Genomic DNA, 17,679 nt, shown 5'->3' with positions numbered 1-17,679 from the left:
ATTTAGCCATTTTTGTTCATCTCATGCCAGCATCCCCTATATTTTACTGCCATGGCCTACACTCAATTCTCCTTGTTTCTTCAGACATTTGACATTGTTACACAAATTGTTCCTTCAGTCTGAAATACCTACATCCTCTCTGTTCTTCTGTTCCTTGCTCATATTCACTAACCATCTCAGAAATATTTACTTCTGAGAGGTTTTATGACCACCTTAGACTCCCGTATAGGCACCCTGATTTTAGGTAGACGCTGATTTCTCCTTGATCACCATAGACTCCAACATAGGCACCCTGACCTGTTGCAGGATATTTGATCACACTGTGAACCCTGAGATTGTGTTATTTACTGAAAAAAAAATTGTTTTTAGTTGTGGTGTGGCACAGCCCTTAGCATACATCTTTAATCCCTCTGGCTGGAATACAGACCTGACCTTAATACACATCTTTAATCCCAAACAATTAAGGTAAAGTTAATTTGTAGAAGGAAGCACCATGTTTGAATGTGATATTCAACTGAGTGGCAGACAAAGTGATGAATCAGAGAAAGATTTGACAGGATAAGATATACCCAACTTTCACAAGAATGGGGAATAAAGTTGCAACATAAAAGGGTGTTGTGGGAGATATTTAAAATGGCACATTCAATCTGGCTTTTTTTAATCAGCCACCATGTTCCCAACTAGCCTAGGCCTGAGGCCATGAGCCACCTTAGCTCCTCCTACAGAGGGAGAAAGGAAAGGAAGCAGTTTTGTCGGGAGAGCTTTACAAAAACAGGTTGAAGAGAGAACAACTAGACAAATGTGAAGCTAGAATGAGCCAGAGAATGAGAAAGAGCCAGAAGATCAGAACAGATTGCTAGAACTAGTTTGAAGCCAAGTGGAACAATTCAGTCAGAAGGGAAAGAAGCCAGATTGAATCAGTGTGGAATGAAATTTGAGTCAGAACAGTGGAGTTGAACAGTTAGCCAGAGTTCAGAAAGAAAAAAGAAAGAGTGATCTTATTCAGCATTAACTCTCAGAAGCTGAAAATATTCTAGGCCTAGATAGGTTGTATGGAGGCTAGAAGCTTCCAAGAGTAGGCCTAGGTTAGCAGACTAAGGCTGTAAGCCTGAGATAACAATTACATCAGGAGAATAAAAGATACTTTTATACCCACTTACTGAGTTCTCCTTGACCACCATAGACTCCTACAGGGGCACCCCACCCCTAGATGGTTGACTACCATAGACTCCCACATAGGCACCCCTGACTTCTGGGTTCTATGCTGTCAGTGGTCATTCCAGAGTATAATTATTTTGTATGAGGTTATTAAGTGATTTCTGTTGCATTCTATGAACACCCCGTTTATGCCTATTTCTATTATTGTACTGCTAGTACCTAGTATAGCTAGCTGACCAGTGAGCTTCACGGTTCCTCCTATCTTTACAGTGACAGTGCTCAGATTATAGCTGCACATCACCATGCCCAGCTTTTTTACATGGATACTAGGAATCAAACTCAAGTCCTCGTGCTTGAACATCACCTGCTTTACTGACTGAGCCATCTCTTCACCTCCTTATTCTTTGAGACAAAGACCTAGAGGTGAGACTCATAATATGTCAGGTTAAGCACACCATTATTAAGCAGTGCAGGCTCTCAAGTGAACTCTGTTTTTCATGAAAACTGGGATGGACCTGAAAAGTATTTGACATGTTTCCTCTAGTTGATTTAAGAATTAACTCTCACATCTAGTTGAGCTGCAGGTTCCAGGTCATCAAAACATGTCATGGTCTTCACCCAGGAAGATAAACCCTCAAGCCTTTTCTAAGTCGATTCATTAAATGAACAGTAAATGGAGGCTCTATTGGTAACATGTTTTCTCCCAGTATGACTTTGTCATGATGCACAAGGTTGCCTGCTTTCCACAGGGCGCTAGGCAATACCCTTTCAGAGCATGCAAGGCAAGTGCTGGTGTCTGGCAAGGGGATGAATGTTTGATTGGCCTTGATGCACCTTTTGGAGCATGAGCTGGACACATCTCCAAAGTGTCAGGCTTTTTCCTCTCTGTGAATACAAAGTGGTAGCACCAGCACGTTGTATTATACTCACTGTGTGTGAGCTTGTGTGAGCTTCCAGGTGCTGGCAGTGGAGGAAGGGAAAACTGTCCTTAGTAAGTGATAATCTCCCAGGGCTCAGGCAGCAAAGCTGGAAGGTCCTCTGCTTGATAAAAGAACCCCAAAGTGAAGGAGGAAGCAAAGTGAAGTTTAAAAAGCATGTGGATACTAAGGAGATAGCTTAAAGGGTAAAGGTGCTTGTTACACAACCACAAAAACTTGAGTTCAACTCCCCAGAATCCATGTGGAAAGCTGAGTGTAGCTGTGCATGCATCTGTAACCTCTTCACTGTAGGGATGTACAGACAACAACAATACTAGGGCCTGCTGCCTGCCAGCCTAATGCTGGGTTAAGCGACAGACTCTGCCTGTCTCAAGAAAATGTGGTGGAAGATGATCAATCTCAAGACACTGAATGTCCTCCCTGGGTTCTGAGTATGCACTAGAGTGGGTATTGATACATACCTGTGCACATATACTACATGCGTATAGCATGCACACACTCATGGGCTAATGGACTCTCTTTCTCTTCTCCTCTCTTCCTTTTGCTCTTTGTTCCCATTTGTCTGTGACTAGGCATTATAATCAGGCAGTGGTAGCTATGATGGGCAAGTCCCTTCTTCATCTCTCTGTGAAATCTTGGTTTCCCATGTCAGTCATGCCTAACTTGTGGCCCATAGGTCCTATGTGAATGAGGACAACTATGAAGGCAGCCCAAAGCAGAAATATACGCTTACTGAAAACTATGAATTTTTCTTTTTGTCTTTTTGTTTGTTTGTTTTGGAACATGACTGTACAGTTCTTGAGCATTTGTAGATGATAGCATCATGTTGCAATGACAAAAGGTCACACACACCTTTCATAGTAGACTGAACCTAACAGCTACATTATTCCTAGTTCACTTACAGAGCGTCCATTATGTGCTATCCAGAGACTGGAGAGATTGTGAGGAGAGTAGAAACACTTCTTGCACATGTAGACTTGCATGTCAGTCATGGAGACAGAAAATTAGCACATATTTTCCTGATACCAAATTTCAGTTATGATAAGTATCCTTTAGAGAATAAATGAGATGCATGAAGTGGTTAACATTTAACTGCTGTATGCTAGATACTTAATGACAATAATAACAACCCACGAGGCATTTAGGGATCCAGGCACCATTGTAAGTGCTCTTTTCAAATGACTCACTTAATTAAAACAACCTGTATAGAGTTGAGCATTAACCTATTTTATAGACAGGAACAGTTACATTTCCAAAGAGGTTCATTTACTGTAGTTTATATAGTCGCTAGGCTGAAGAAGCAGAGGAAAATGCAGCCATTTTAACTCTAAATCCAGACCTTGCTCTCTCTGTGCCTATCAGTAGATCAGTCCTTGAGACCATATTGTAAGCACAGTAGTTCTTTGTGCTGTAGTCTTTACTTTTCACTTTTATTTAGACTGAAGCTACTAAATAAAAAAAATTCCAGAGTTAAGCAATTCACACACTTTAAATAGCTCTTATTATAATGCACTGCTGTAATTGGGTTCTCTCTGGAAAGTCTTCAAGCAGAATAAACACCACAGTGCAAGTAAAGAACACTAGTGTCTGTGGTTTTAGGCATTCAGTGGGGTCTTGGGACACCCCCCCTCAAATAATGGAGCTACTATCCTATTTTCATTCTTGATTTAAGATTTGGGTGCTGAAGAGTGTGCAAAAGGGGCCAGACTCAAATCACACAGCAAGTAAGTGGAAAGCTACCCACCCTGTTACGTTCCATGGTACATGTGAAGGATGCAATCCAGGGCAGTGGCACCTCCGTGGCTAACTCCATCTTCCTTGGCTGTCCCTTGCTCAGGTGTTTCTCAAGAGTGACCGCGTGGCCCGCATGGTACAGAGTGGGGGCTGCTCAGCCAATGACTCTCGGGAGGTCTTCAAGAAACACATTGAGAAGAGGGTGCGCAGCCTCCCTGAGATTGATGGCCTCAGCAAGGAGACAGTGCTAAGCTCCTGGATGGCCAAGTTTGATGCCATCTACCGTGGTGAAGAGGACCCCAGGAAGCAGCAAGCCCGGATGACAGCCAGTGCAGCTTCTGAGTTGATTCTGAGCAAGGAACAGCTCTATGAGATGTTCCAGAACATTCTTGGGATCAAGAAATTTGAACATCAACTCCTGTATAATGCCTGTCAGGTAAGTGCCTCTTCCTTAAGCCTATAACTATGGGTCAGTGGAGCGCATTATTACTTTCATTGGCCACTCTTGTTGGGAAAACATTAAAAAATTATATTTTATAAGTGTGCTGATCAAAGACTGACTCTATTGAAGACTAGATTGTAATTGTCTTTTTATCAGATGTTAAAAGACATTTATGTGAGCCCTTAAGTGGGCCTTGGTTTTATGAATACTAGAACTGGCCTCATTGTGGCTGATGGGGGAGTAGGCCCTATGAGAATGGTGTGGCCTTGCTGTATAAAAACAGCAAACAATCAACAGTATGACTTTATTACAAAGACAGTTCTGTCTTAAAGTGGGTAGTGTGTGCAGGGTAAGCCATTCCTATGTCTCTAGCTAAGAACAGAGTGAGACACAAAGGCTGGGTTTCTAGAGTAACTGGTAAAGAAATCCTTTTCAAGTTTGAGTTGAATCACAGCTTGATTCTCTGACATCATGAATCTCTGAGAGCATCAGATTTAGAGATGGACCATGGGTTTCACTTGGTCCCAGCCCCAAGTAGACCTCAATTTTGCCTGGGTAGAGCCTTGGACAGCAAGTTATTGGGGGATTGTGATTTCCTGCTTACCAATCTGGTGCTATCCATTCACTCTACAAATATTCATTGAGTTTACTTTGCAAGGCTTTGAGCTAGTTTGTATGTGACACTTAAAAGCATGTTTAAGATGAACATTCAGCCTACATCCCTAGAGAGATTCAACCTGGGGCCAGCCCAAGAATTTGAATGTCAATCAAGGACATTTCTTTTTCTGGAAACTATGTTATCCATTTCCCCAGGAGCTGTTAGAGTCCCTCAACCTTGCTCTAGTTCCTCTGGATCAATTCCAGGCCCTGTAGCAGATTGAACAGAGACACTATAATAGATTAGCCAAGAATGACCCTTGTCCAGACTCACAGGGACTAGGGAAACTCTCTTCTGCACTCTTACTAGCTTTGAGGTCTTGGGGTTTGTGACTCTTCACATGATGATTTGAAATTATAATGAGATAAATGTTGATTGAACCTTATGGGGGTATGTACTTTATACAGTAAGAGTTAAAGGACACATCCCATTGTAAATGTTCTGATTAGCTAGTGCTATGTTGGAAATGGCAGAAGGATGGAAGAAATGAAGAGTTGTTGGTCTCTATCTTTACAGGGAAACACTGGGCATGGTTTTTATATTTCCTATTTGAGCTTTTCTATGCTTCTAAACTTTTTGTCCTAAGCATATATTTATTTTATAGATCAAACAAATAGCCAAAATCCTCAGCATGCCATTATCATTTACAAGGTTTGCTAGTATGAGAATTTGATATATCTTACTATAACCTAGTCAAATTCACTTGCTTTCTTAGCTCATTTTTTCTTTAAGGAGTAACGCTTGTGAAATCCCAACCTTGAGTAGTAGGGTTTTTTTGTTTGTTTTGTTTTGTTTGTTGTCATTTTTTTTAATACACACATTAAATGTGAAACAGAGCTATTAAAATAGAAAGCCATCACTAAGTCTTCTTAGGTCACTCATAGCAATGAGGATATGCAAATCATCCAAAATAGTCAATGCTTTGACATATCCAGAGTTGGGGCTATCTCTAATGCCACCCTTAAAATAAAGCCACACTGACCACAGCAGCTTTCATCTAATGTGTGCCTCAGTTGGCTGCAAAGAAGAGAGAGCATATACCCTTTCCTACAGCTGCCTGCTAGAGTGCATGTAGACAGGCCAGAGAGGATGCTGGACTTGGCCAAGCCCTGTCACTAAGAGTCACAGATGAAAAATTCAAATCTTCTCATTCTCAGAGTGCACTTCACTGAGTTGTTTTCATCCTGACCCACTGACATTTTTTTATTGTTTAGTTTTACATTTTTTATGCCTTTGTGTCCTTACAAGACAAACAATACCTAGGTGCTTTCAAAGCACAAACTATACATAGCATTTTCTTCTCATGCTCAACACATCCTGGAGGCAGGGAGTTCTAATCTGCTTTGGGGGGGGGGGGGGCTGTTTTCTGCAAGTTTGAGTGATGTTCTTTTCTGAGAAGCTGCCAGTGACTGTGAGTCTCCTCTCAAAGGAGAGGAGCAATTTATGAAGAAAAACAATTATATCAGCTCTGAATCAGTTGTCTGTTGTAACATGAGCTGTCTATCAAAACACACAAAGAAAGCAAGGAGCCTTCAAAATAATCTCTTCATTTGTGTATGGAAGTGTCTAATGGTCCATTTTGTTTGAGAATGTGTGGATTGACATCAGAAAAAAAATTGCTCATAGTTCACCTAATATTCATTGTAACACTGTTGGCAGCCCATTATGACGTCAGCATTGTTTCCAGTTTTCAGAGTGCTGGGGAAGCAGTTGTCTGATTATTTGAATTGGATTCAAATGATAAATAACAATCCCAAGGTGATCTCTCTGAGATCCACTGTTTCATGTAATAAATGAATTGAAGACCATTCCACTCCCCCCTTCATGAAATCCAAAGCTGCTACTGGTCATAACGACACAGTATTAAAAGTACCTTGAAAATACAACCACTCTCCCCTTCCTGTCGTTTGTTGTCAATTCTATGCCCAGTTGATCAGTCACTTGCTGCTGCCCACACTTGTGTTTATCATCACAAGTTATCCTTAATTATATCATTCTAAAGTTTGTGAACATTTCTCTTGAAAAGAAAATTGTACGGTCTTGGAAGATGGCTCCATCAGTACAGTGCTTCCTACAGAAGCATGCAAATGAATCCCACAACAGTGTAAAGCAAAGCAGAATAATATGGAGTTATGATCACTGCACGCGGCAGGTAGAGACAGGAGGATCCCTGGGGCTCACTGGCAGGCCAATCTAACCTAATTGTCGATCCCCAAATCCCAATGAGAGCCTTTGTCTCAAACAACAAGGTAGGTAGCACCTGAGGAAAGACACCAAAGTTGTTGACCATCATGTGTACATGTGTGCTCTCTCTCTCTCTCTTTCTCTCTCTCTCTCTCTCTCTCTCTCTCTCTCTCTCTCTCTCTCTCTCTCTCTCTCACACACACACACACACACACACACACATACCAAATAGAAAACCACCATGGAGTTATTTGATTTTGTGTTAGGAAGAAGCAAGGATACACTCTTTTAAGTCAGCTAATGTTGAAGAGATGTGGATGAGGAAAGATGTTTCCTTTGGCTTTAATTCTGATATTTGAAAAAATGCTACAGTGATCATATGTTAACAGCAGAGCCTTCAGAGGTAGCATGCCTTTGACCTTCTCCAGAGTCACTATCTGTGTTCAATGGTCAGTAACAATAACACTCATGTACTCACTATCAGAAAATGACATTTGGTCATCTGTATTTCTAGAGTGTTTTCAGATAAACCTCGAAGACCTGGATAGATACAGTCTATAGATACCTTTGCGTCTCTAATACTGAGTTCACTATAGAATTCTAATAGGGACAATCTATAGATTTACACTTCTAATAATGAGTTCTTCATCAGTATAGAATTCTAATTCTCTTAGCATTTCCTTTCCTTTCCATCAAACCATCATGCCTTTGATGATGCACTTTATCTTATTACTGTCTGCCTTGGACTTGATTAACACTTGGCAGCTTCTTACACAGTTTATTAGACTCTGAAGAGAAATCTCAAATTACCAGGCTTTCAACTGTGACCCAGATTGCTGGGTTGGATCATACCTCATTACAGAGCCCTTAATCTCCACATAACAGCATAGCTTTTTCCTGGGTCATAAGTTTCCTAAAGTTGTATTGGCTGAAAATTTGCTTCTTAGTGCTGATTCTATTTCTTAATCACTACTTTTAGTCCCGTAACAATAATAAGGTTCTTTGTATAGAATGGTTTTACAATAAATAACTGTTGAGATAGTCTCAAATTGTGGAATAGGCAGTAGTTATGGTCGTCTAGTATTGCCATTTAGAAACCTCTATTATTCATTCTTTTGGTAGATTTTAAAGCAACTGATGTAATCTCAGCATCATGTGTAGTGGTCTGGGGACCATACCTAGGGGTCTGTGGATAATACCCAGTCTCTTACTTTGCCCTAGGATGACCCATGGCATAACTTCGGATATTCTTCTGTGCCCACCCACCCATCCTCATGACTTTATAAGTGTCATTGTGCTTGAAAATTATATGATTATGCTACATATATGTGTGTTCCATAAAACTGACCACAGATTTAGCAGGTTCAAAGAATACTCATTGGTTATCACCCATTATTAAAACTCAGACATATTTCTAAGTCAGAAATCCAGGCACATCTCTTCAGATTCTCTGTTTAGGGTCTCACAAGACCAGAATAAAGGCATCAGACTGATTATTTTCATCCGGAGGCTCAGCAGGAAGGAATTCACCTCTGAGCTCCTTCACATCGGTGACAGGACTCATGTCCTTGAGGCTGTACTCCAAATGATCAACAGACAGATGCTCTGCTGTTCCTGACCCCTGAGTTTCAAAATGTCTTTTAAAGGGGATTAAGTCAGTTACAAAGATAAATCTCCTTTAAATTCAAATGATTAAGACTTTGATATCTGAAAAAAAAAAAAAAGTGCTTCATTCTTGCCACGGAACATTGATTAGAAGCAAGTCACCAGGTCTATCTATGGTGGTGGGAGCGACTATCACAAGGCATTTATCATTCTGGGTCATCCTAAGGTTGTTGCCAGTTGCTCCCATGACTAGTTAGTTTACCCTCCTTATTGTGCAATTTAAAGGAAATGCTCCCTGACCAGGCTGCTAAAATTGGCTTAAGTGCCCCCCCCCCTTTTTTAAAAAAACAGAGCCCTTCTGAGCAGGATAGCACTCAGTGCAGTTCAGTTACCTTCTGCCACCACACTCTCATTTGTTTGTATGTGTCTGTTCCTTCCCTTCTTCCAAAGACATCATTATGCAACCTCAAGTAGACAGCTTTGCAAAAATAGGTACACAATTCAAACATGTACAGAAGATAAATCATGAAGAAATTTATTTTAGAACAATTCTTTGTTAAGCGTAGCATTTTACCACTTATTATTGATGAATGAAAATTGCAGGGCAACAGGGTAGGCGTGATTATTTTCACCCCCTAAAAATAAATCTTGGCCCAATACTTGATACTCCTAGACAAAGCATCATCAACATTTATCAGAACTGATCAATATTTTGATTTATAATCACCAGTGCTGCAAACACTGCTTTGCATAAATATGCATAAAAATGTCTGAGATATGTTTGGGGCCATTTCAGAGAGCTAGAAGTTCTGTCCTACCCAGAGTCAAACTTAATTGGTTTTAGGAAACTCAAGGCCATGACACAGACCACTTTTTAAAATCAGATGCACTAACATAAGAACCACAGAGGAGAGATGGCACTCATAAACATATACAAGTTTTGTTTTCTGTAATTAAACTGTGATGTCCCTATAGAGATCAGAAAACTTTGTACATGAAAGCACTGCAGTTTGTAACCTCCAACAGTCCTGAACTAGAGTCAAGGTACTTCAGGCAACATTTGTTAGCACTGCATGGCATGATGGTGTGTTTGGCACAAAGTTGACATGTTACATATTAAGAATGAAGGCTACAAGTAAGACACATGATACAATGGGCAGGTGCTGCAACAAACTCATTGGATGGTTATACATTCATTTTTAACTAATTTTTTATCTTTCTGTGTTCAGAATCTTACTTTTGCTAAATTTTCTCACTGCTCCCTGCATTCAGCTGTAAGTCCTTATATGGTGTCATGACTCATTCTTTGAGAATCCAAGACATGCCCTGGATGATTTGAGATCAAGAGTCATACATTTCAAATTTATCACTATGTAGCCAACATCTGACTATGGAGTCAATGCCTGACTCAAGTAAATGTTCAGTTACTTCCAAAAGACTCCCAAGTGCAGAAGCCCTGTGGGCTTCAACAATCTGTGTTACACAGGGTGTGTGTTTGCTCCCTTCTTCCTGGTTAGGCACAGTAAAATAGTGGCCAAGATCTGGGATGGTCAATCTCAGTTGCCAACCTAATGAAATCTAGAATCCCTTGAGAGGGAAGCCCCTGGAAGGCATCTGAGGGACTATCTTCTTTAGGTTAACTGAGGTAAAAATGTTTGCCCACTGTGGGTAGCAATATTGTTTTGGTTAGGATACTGAACTATATGAAAAGGAGAAAATAAAATAAAACCAAACATCATTTCTCTCTCTTCTTCCTGGCTGAAAGTGAAATGAGACAAATTACTCCAGGCCCCTGCTGTCCTGGCTTTCCCACTGTGATAGACCTCAGACTGTCCATCAGCATAAAGGTTTCCTTTGTAAATTGCATTTGTCAAGATATTTTATTGCAGCAGCAGAAAAGTTAAACATGCCCTATATCAGTTACTTATCTGATACTGAAATAAAATACTATATCAACAAACAACTAATAAAAGAAAGAGTTCATCTTGGCTTACAGATCCAGAAGGATAAGCGTTCATCATGGCAGGAAGGTGTGGCAACAGGATCAGAAATTTGAGAGATCACATCCTCAACACACAAAGCAGAGATTAAAATGGAAGTGGGGTGAGGCTATGAACCCTCAAAACCTGCCCTCAGGGATTTACTTCCTCCAGTAATCCATACTCCCCCTCCCCCAAACAATCCTACATACTAAGGATCAAGCATTCAAATACATGAGACTGTATGGGACAAGTACTCATTCAAACCATTACAAGACGAGTTGGTATGGGACATCAGTGCACCTGCCAGGATGGTTTTATAGCATGATATCAACAAAAGGGCCTAGGAATGAACTTCTCTTCTGTTCACATTTAACCTGCCTCTCTCATTACATGGTTGATCAAAGAGACAGAAATTAGATCTTGTCTTTCTGCAGTCATGCACTGCCTCTAACAGTTGATGGCTGTTTGATGGATTTTAGAACATTAAATGAGTTTGTTTAACACATGTGCCAAAAGAACTTGAAGAGATCAAGATGCAGCTTATGAGGAAATTCTACTCAGTTTGTGAGGACAAAAGTTCAAGGCACTGCAGATGTGGAGACCGAGAGCAGTATCTAATTTTCTAGAGCACGTCGTGGTTTTTCATATTTCTTCCTTGACTGTTCCCAGAATATACAGTCAAATATTGTCATTGTACCCACTATTTCCAAGAGAATAGTAGCAGTAGAATGTTGAAATTGGAAGTCCGTAGGTATCCTGCCTGTAATCAGGTAAAAACTGGATGTTTTCCCTGCAGCCTTCCAGACTGCCACAGACATCCCATCACTCTCTTTTCTCTGTCTTCAAAATGGAATTTTAAATGTGCTGGCTTCCTCTGTCCTTTCTCAACCATGGAAGGACAGAATTGTAATCATTGTTAAGGAAGTATAGCTTCAGAAAAGACATAACGATGGTTTTCTACTCTATATACCTTTTGCCAAATGATGGAGCCTCTTACATAGCCCACACATAATCCTGCAAGTTAAAACTAGTCATGTGCCTTCTGATACGTCACCAGCCCAAACACCCTACAACTTTTTTTGACTCCTCGGTGACTGAGAGACAGCTGGGATTTTCTAGAAGTCTGGTCAAGAGAGTCTAATATACTGATTGCACTTTCTGGTTTAGCCTTTCCTTTGAATTCTAAATAAAAATATTTGTTTTTTAAATTTCTTTTCAAGAAGTTAATTAATTCTATATTAATCATTTAATCTATGAAAACGTTAATCTACTCGGTCGGTAGAAGCCCTGTAATCTGCCTGTGTCTCTACCTCCAGTTAGAACAGTGTTAACTGCCAAATATTTAGCATTTACTCTGTAAATGTGTGTATGTGTGTGTGTATCTGTATACACACATATATGTGTGTGTATATATGTGTATATATTGTATATATGTATGTATATATGTGTGTGTATGTATATACAATATATACAATACAAATATATATTCCTTATCTTTAATGTAAACATTTAAAATTATTTATTAATTTATTATTAATAATTTATTAATTTATGTGGTATATGTATTCCTGATGCCCCATGGAGCTGCAATATTCACAGAAGCTCAGAAAAAAGTATTAGATTTATTGGAGCTGGAGTTGTTAGCTGTTTGATGTGGGTACTGGTAACCAACGAGGTCTTCTACAAGAGCAGCATGTAGTCTTTACAATTGATCCTGTCTCCAGTCCCTGTAAGGAAGATATTTTAATAAAAAAGCTAGAACTGGGGAACTGGGGTCAGAGTGAAGAGAGAAAGAGGTACCCTTTCCAAAGAAAGTTTATGGATATTTCTTTACTCTAGAAAAACAGGCATTCGTGATTTTTCCTCATTTTTTTTTTATAAGTCTCTTTTATGTAACTTGCTCTTCTTTTACTAAAATTTGTTTTGGGTGAAATAAACTGAGATGCAATTCTGTGTTTTGGTTAATTATGACTGCAGTAGATATTTACGTAATGGTGATGGGTTAGGTTTTAGGTGACTTCTCTCATTTAGGTTAGGTGGTTAGGCAATCGGACAGTGGCAAACCACCTCAGAAAATGAGGTGGTTTGGTTGGCGGTGGCAGCCCCACAGAGGAGATGGTCAGGAACTGAATGGGTGAGGAGATTGTTTGAGTTGAATGAAAACAGATTATCTGAGACATCACTTATCTTTTCTGCCCAATGGTAGACAAAAGATAGAAAAAACTGTACTATAAATATAGTGTGGTTGGTTGAGTAACCAGGCTCAGTTCTTTTCTGTGTCCTGAATTAAGTTTCAATAACCAGTCATGGCTTGAGAGCAATTGAACAGTCCTCTCTACTTCTTGTCTTTGATGCTCATTCTCAGACTTGTTTTGATGACCTTCTTAGCCTGGGCCTCAATACAAGATATATGAAATTAAAGTATCTTAGCCCACAGCCTAGAACCAAGCCAACCTCACCTATAGCTTGAATTGAATAGCCATCTCTACTCTAGATAAGGAGAGCCCTAGCCAACTATCAAACTCATGAACATGATAATAAATACAAGTTTATATAAGCCACTGGATTCCATATAGTTTACTATCCAGCATTATTGTGGCAGTAATAAACATAAAAAGCATTTAAAATATGTATGCACTGTGAGCAGCAGAATGTTTAGATGTAGCTACAATCATAATAGGGTTCTAGTTAATTACCGACCTCTCTTCCCTGTGGTAACTGCCTTTTCCCAGAATTGTTCAGTTTTCCTCACTCCTCTGTATTCAACCAGGAGTGTCAAGATGTAAACTGCATTTGTATTTGCTTCCTCGTGTTGGGGCTGATGTGTTAATGTTCAAGGGCATTCTCTATGGTATTGGAATAAAGGACATTGGTTGTGGGATTTGAAGATTTGAAAATTGAAGAAAATTGGCGGTTTTCCTCGTCATCCAAGAGTGAGCATAAGAGCTGCCTAGATTATAGAACTTGACACATGACCAGAAATGTGGACTCCCTACTTATCAGAGGCAAGCAGCAAAGCTCTTCAGCAAAACTCTTTCTTCTATAGGGAATCTCTTTACTTTGCTGTTCTACCTATGTTCCTATTGGTTAGCCAGCTCTTTATAATAAACAAATCTCAATAGTCCAGTATCTCAGAACAAAGTGTATTTGCTACAGCTCACAGAGCTTCAAGTGATCTAGCTGGTTCTTCTGGTCACTAATAGACTTATGTGTCTTTCTTTGGCTGGGGGTTTGGTAAGAACTTTGCTCTATTTGGAGATCAAATATCCATCCATCCATGGTGTGATCCAGCATGACTTCTGCTATATGGACTCCACATTTCTTCACTTGAACAGGTTCATAAATGAAAGAGTAGAAGAGTTCAGAGCCTCTTGAAGTTTCATTCAGAACTGTTCCAGTGTCACTATACCATATCCTGTTGGCATAGGAAATGGCAGAAATAGCCACGACCCAAAGACTGGAGAAGCAAGTTTTTTCTCTTGACTGAAGAGCTGTAAATCTATATTGCATATGGCTAGGAACAGAAGAGAGAATGGCTACCACTTTGTAATCTACCATAATTCCTCAGGTAATTAGTGTTGTTAACATCCCCTAGTCTACAACTAGTTAAAACCAATACAGTTGTTGCCAATGCACTATGGACACTATGCAGTTATCAAACCTTACAGATGTTCAAGCCTCTCATGTAAAAGTAGCATAGTATTTACATGTAACCCATGCACATTCTTCAATATACCTTGAGGCACCCCTAGATCGCTTATGATAACTCATGGTTTATCAATGCTGTGTGAGCTGTTGTTGGACTGTATCATTAGGCAATCATGCCAAGCACAATGGTTTGCTTAATGTAGATATGACGGTTTGTTCTAATATTCTCAATCTGCACTTTATTGAATCCATAGGTCCAGAATGTATGGTTATAAGGGACCAACTATATATGCTCAACTCATTTTTACCAACTTCTACTAGTAAGCAAGTAATGTTTTAGAAAATAGTCTTTTTATTTCTCCAATACAAATACTAAAAAGGAAAGGACAATTCTATAAATGACCAGGAATTAGGGTCTGTCAGCTACTGGCCTTTCCTGAGAAATTTATTGAAATTCTTAAATGTGGAGGTCCTTTTTATTTTTACTTTTTATTATAAAAAAGTGTGTGTGTGTGTGTGTGTGTGTGTGTGTGTGTGTGTGTGTGTGTGTGTGTGTTTTGCATGCACATGTGTCTTTGTACCCTGCCTGGTATACATTGAGGCCAGAATAAAGCAACAGAATAGGCAATCCCCTAGAACTGGATTAAAGATTGTTGTGAGCTACCATATAGGTATGGAAAAACAAGCCTAGGTTCTTTGCAACAGTATCCTGTGCTCCAGAGAAGTACTAGGAAATATAGGAAGACAAGGCCCATCATCAGAATTGTCAGAATGGAGGAACTGCTTACTATCATTTCAAATGTATTTCAGAGAACATATTCTCTCTACTTATTTTTACCACTGAGAGGCATTTTCCACATTATGATCTAACTCTGAGATAAGGATGCATGGCTTTCCCATCTTAAAATATTGACTTGCTTACAGGAAACCAGAAGGTTCTCATAAACAGCTGATATGAGATAAACATTAGGTATGTAGACTGAACACTACATGGCCAAATTGCATCCATCCATGCATAGACTTCATAGGAACTGAGTCTTTCATTGACTGTGCTCTGGGGAATAATGGATGCCTGCTCTCACAATGGTGCTGCTTAATGCACAAGACAAGAAAAAATAAAGTCAACAGATATCCTTTCCTGTGGAGAGAGATAAGGGTTGTAGAGAAAGGTGTAGTCCAATGAAAGGACAAAGGGAAATAGTACTACTTGTGGTTATGTGGGCAAAGTGTCTCTAGGGTTCAACTCCTATGCTAGAGTGGGAAGGTCTGGTAGAAGGGAAGCAGCTTTTGATGAAAGAAAATCCATGGCATCCTGGGAACAGAGTTCAGTGATAGAGTTCATGTCTGCCACGTGCACGATCCTAAATCTGGTCCTAAGAACCACATACACAGGAAAAAGATGGGAAAGCAAAAGATTAAGGGAAGTGGTAAGAAAGAGGAAGAGATTAAGGAAGGAAGGAAGAAAAGAAGAAAGGAAGGAAGGAAGGAAGGAAGGAAGGAAGGAAGGAAGGAAGGAAGAAAGGAAGGGGAAAGAGGGAGGGAGAAAGAATGGAAAGGAAGAAGGGAGGGAGGGAAAAAGGAAGGAAGGACCAAGAGCTTGGCTTAAGGAGGAATGAAGATGTGAGCAGGGCCCTGTGGTTGCAGCACAGAGACCAGGCTGCAGCTGGGAAGAAAGAAGTGCTTCTACTTATGAGAAGGATCCTCAGATGACCAGGATAGCTTTCTACATATGGGTGTAGTCCAAGGATTATAAGAAGCTTCTAATGGTTTGTGACTGAGTGTGAGAGACCTGGTTTATTCAATAAGGAGGTGAAAAGATCAATGTCTGTGGAAGCTTCTGGGGCTTTCTTATTCCGATTTTAACAGTTTGATAAGTCTGTAATTTGTAGAGGAGTTGTAAGTCCTGCTCCTTGAATTTCTGCAAATTATCCTCATATGCATTATATAATAGCAATTGCTCTAGAAAGAATCCTTTCCTACTAAGTCATCATTTTCCCTGCTCTTCCTAACTTTGCAACTTCTTTTAAAGCCAGAGGGAAAGGTGGCAATTAAATCTTTCTATGTAATGACACTAAACACTTTCCTTAGGATTAGAGTTAGTACGAGGGTTCTTCTATGGAATGCAGTGGAAAATGTGAAGCTAATGTGTTAGGAAAGTTTAGAAGGAAATAATACACATACTCCTTGCTTTTGTCTCTATAGAACACTTCCTGTAAACTATCTCATATATTGGCATGAGCATGCAGGATTCTACCTACTAAACATTCTCTTAAATAGCAAGCCATGCTATTTATTCAAAAACCTATTGGTATCAACTATGTTTACTTTTTAGTTTGTTGAAAAATAAGATGTTGTAGAAATGCAATTCTCTTTATACTAATTGTCTGCTTTTGTGCACAGTTATATAGTTGGCACAATTTTGCTTGACCTTTATAGCTCCCTAATAAGGCAAGAAGGATATCATCATCTGTCCCCTTAAAGATAGTGAAAATGACAGCCAGATAAGATAAGGAGTGAATCAAGGATGTCACAAATAGCAGAACTTAAGTTTAGTCAGACCAACTTCCATATGTGAATCCTTACTATCCACAATGCTTCTGATGGCACACCTTTAAGATCCATTCACCTTCATAGTAAACATAGATATTATTGTCAGATCAGTCAGATCATACAGGTTGAGCTGCTAGCATTGACTCCTCTATCCTAAGGAATCCAAAGAGTTGTGTTTTCTGATGAAAACATCAGAAGTAACACTTCTTCAGTTTTGTGTCTGCACTGTCTCCTAGGGTACTGTCGGTGTGTACACAACTGAAGTCATTCTGCCAATAAAATATTGACTGGCAGGTGAGGAAGCTACAGGCAAGCTGCTGCCTTGGTGCTCATTGGGTTTTGTCAACTTGACACATGCCTTGACAAATCTGAGGGGAGGCAATCATAATTGAGAAAATGCCTCCCTAAGACTAGTCTGTAGACAAGTCTCTGGGGACTTATTTGTTATTATTATTAATGACTGATGAGAAAGGACCTCATTCACTGTTGACAGTGCAGTCCATTCCTGAAGCATATAGGCTGAGCAAGCCGGCACAAGCCAGTAAGCAGTGTTCTTCCATGACTTCTGCTTCAGTTCCTGCCTCCAGGTTCCTGCCTCAGGTTATTGGCCTGTTTTCCCTCTGTGATGGAGTGTTACCTGAGATTTGTAAGCTGAAATAAACCTCTTCCTTCCCAGGCTGTTTTTGGTCATGGTGTTTTATCACAGCAATAAAAACCCTAACTAAGGCACCCTTTAAAGAAATAACCCAGATGTTTTCCCCACTCGGGCGCACGTGCCAT

The 17,679-nt window shown here is 39.8% G+C and overlaps 1 protein-coding gene across 29 annotated transcripts in view; it reads left to right on the top strand.

Annotated features, from left to right (window-relative positions):
- Cadps (calcium dependent secretion activator) overlaps positions 1-17,679 on the top strand; it is a 431,715-nt gene that overhangs the window by 109,595 nt on the left and 304,441 nt on the right. For all 29 annotated transcript variants that reach the window (XM_076931554.1, XM_076931557.1, XM_076931556.1 and 26 more), the window contains exon 3: positions 3,934-4,266. In XM_076931554.1, the coding sequence (XP_076787669.1) occupies positions 3,934-4,266 (333 nt within the window). The remainder of the gene's footprint in view (positions 1-3,933; positions 4,267-17,679) is intronic.

The sequence above is a fragment of the Arvicanthis niloticus genome, chromosome 3 (genome assembly GCF_011762505.2).
Source record: "Arvicanthis niloticus isolate mArvNil1 chromosome 3, mArvNil1.pat.X, whole genome shotgun sequence".
NCBI classification, from domain to species: Eukaryota; Metazoa; Chordata; class Mammalia; order Rodentia; family Muridae; genus Arvicanthis; species Arvicanthis niloticus.
The sequence above is the reverse complement of the archived record's forward strand: the minus strand, read 5'-3'. Positions and strand labels throughout refer to the sequence as shown.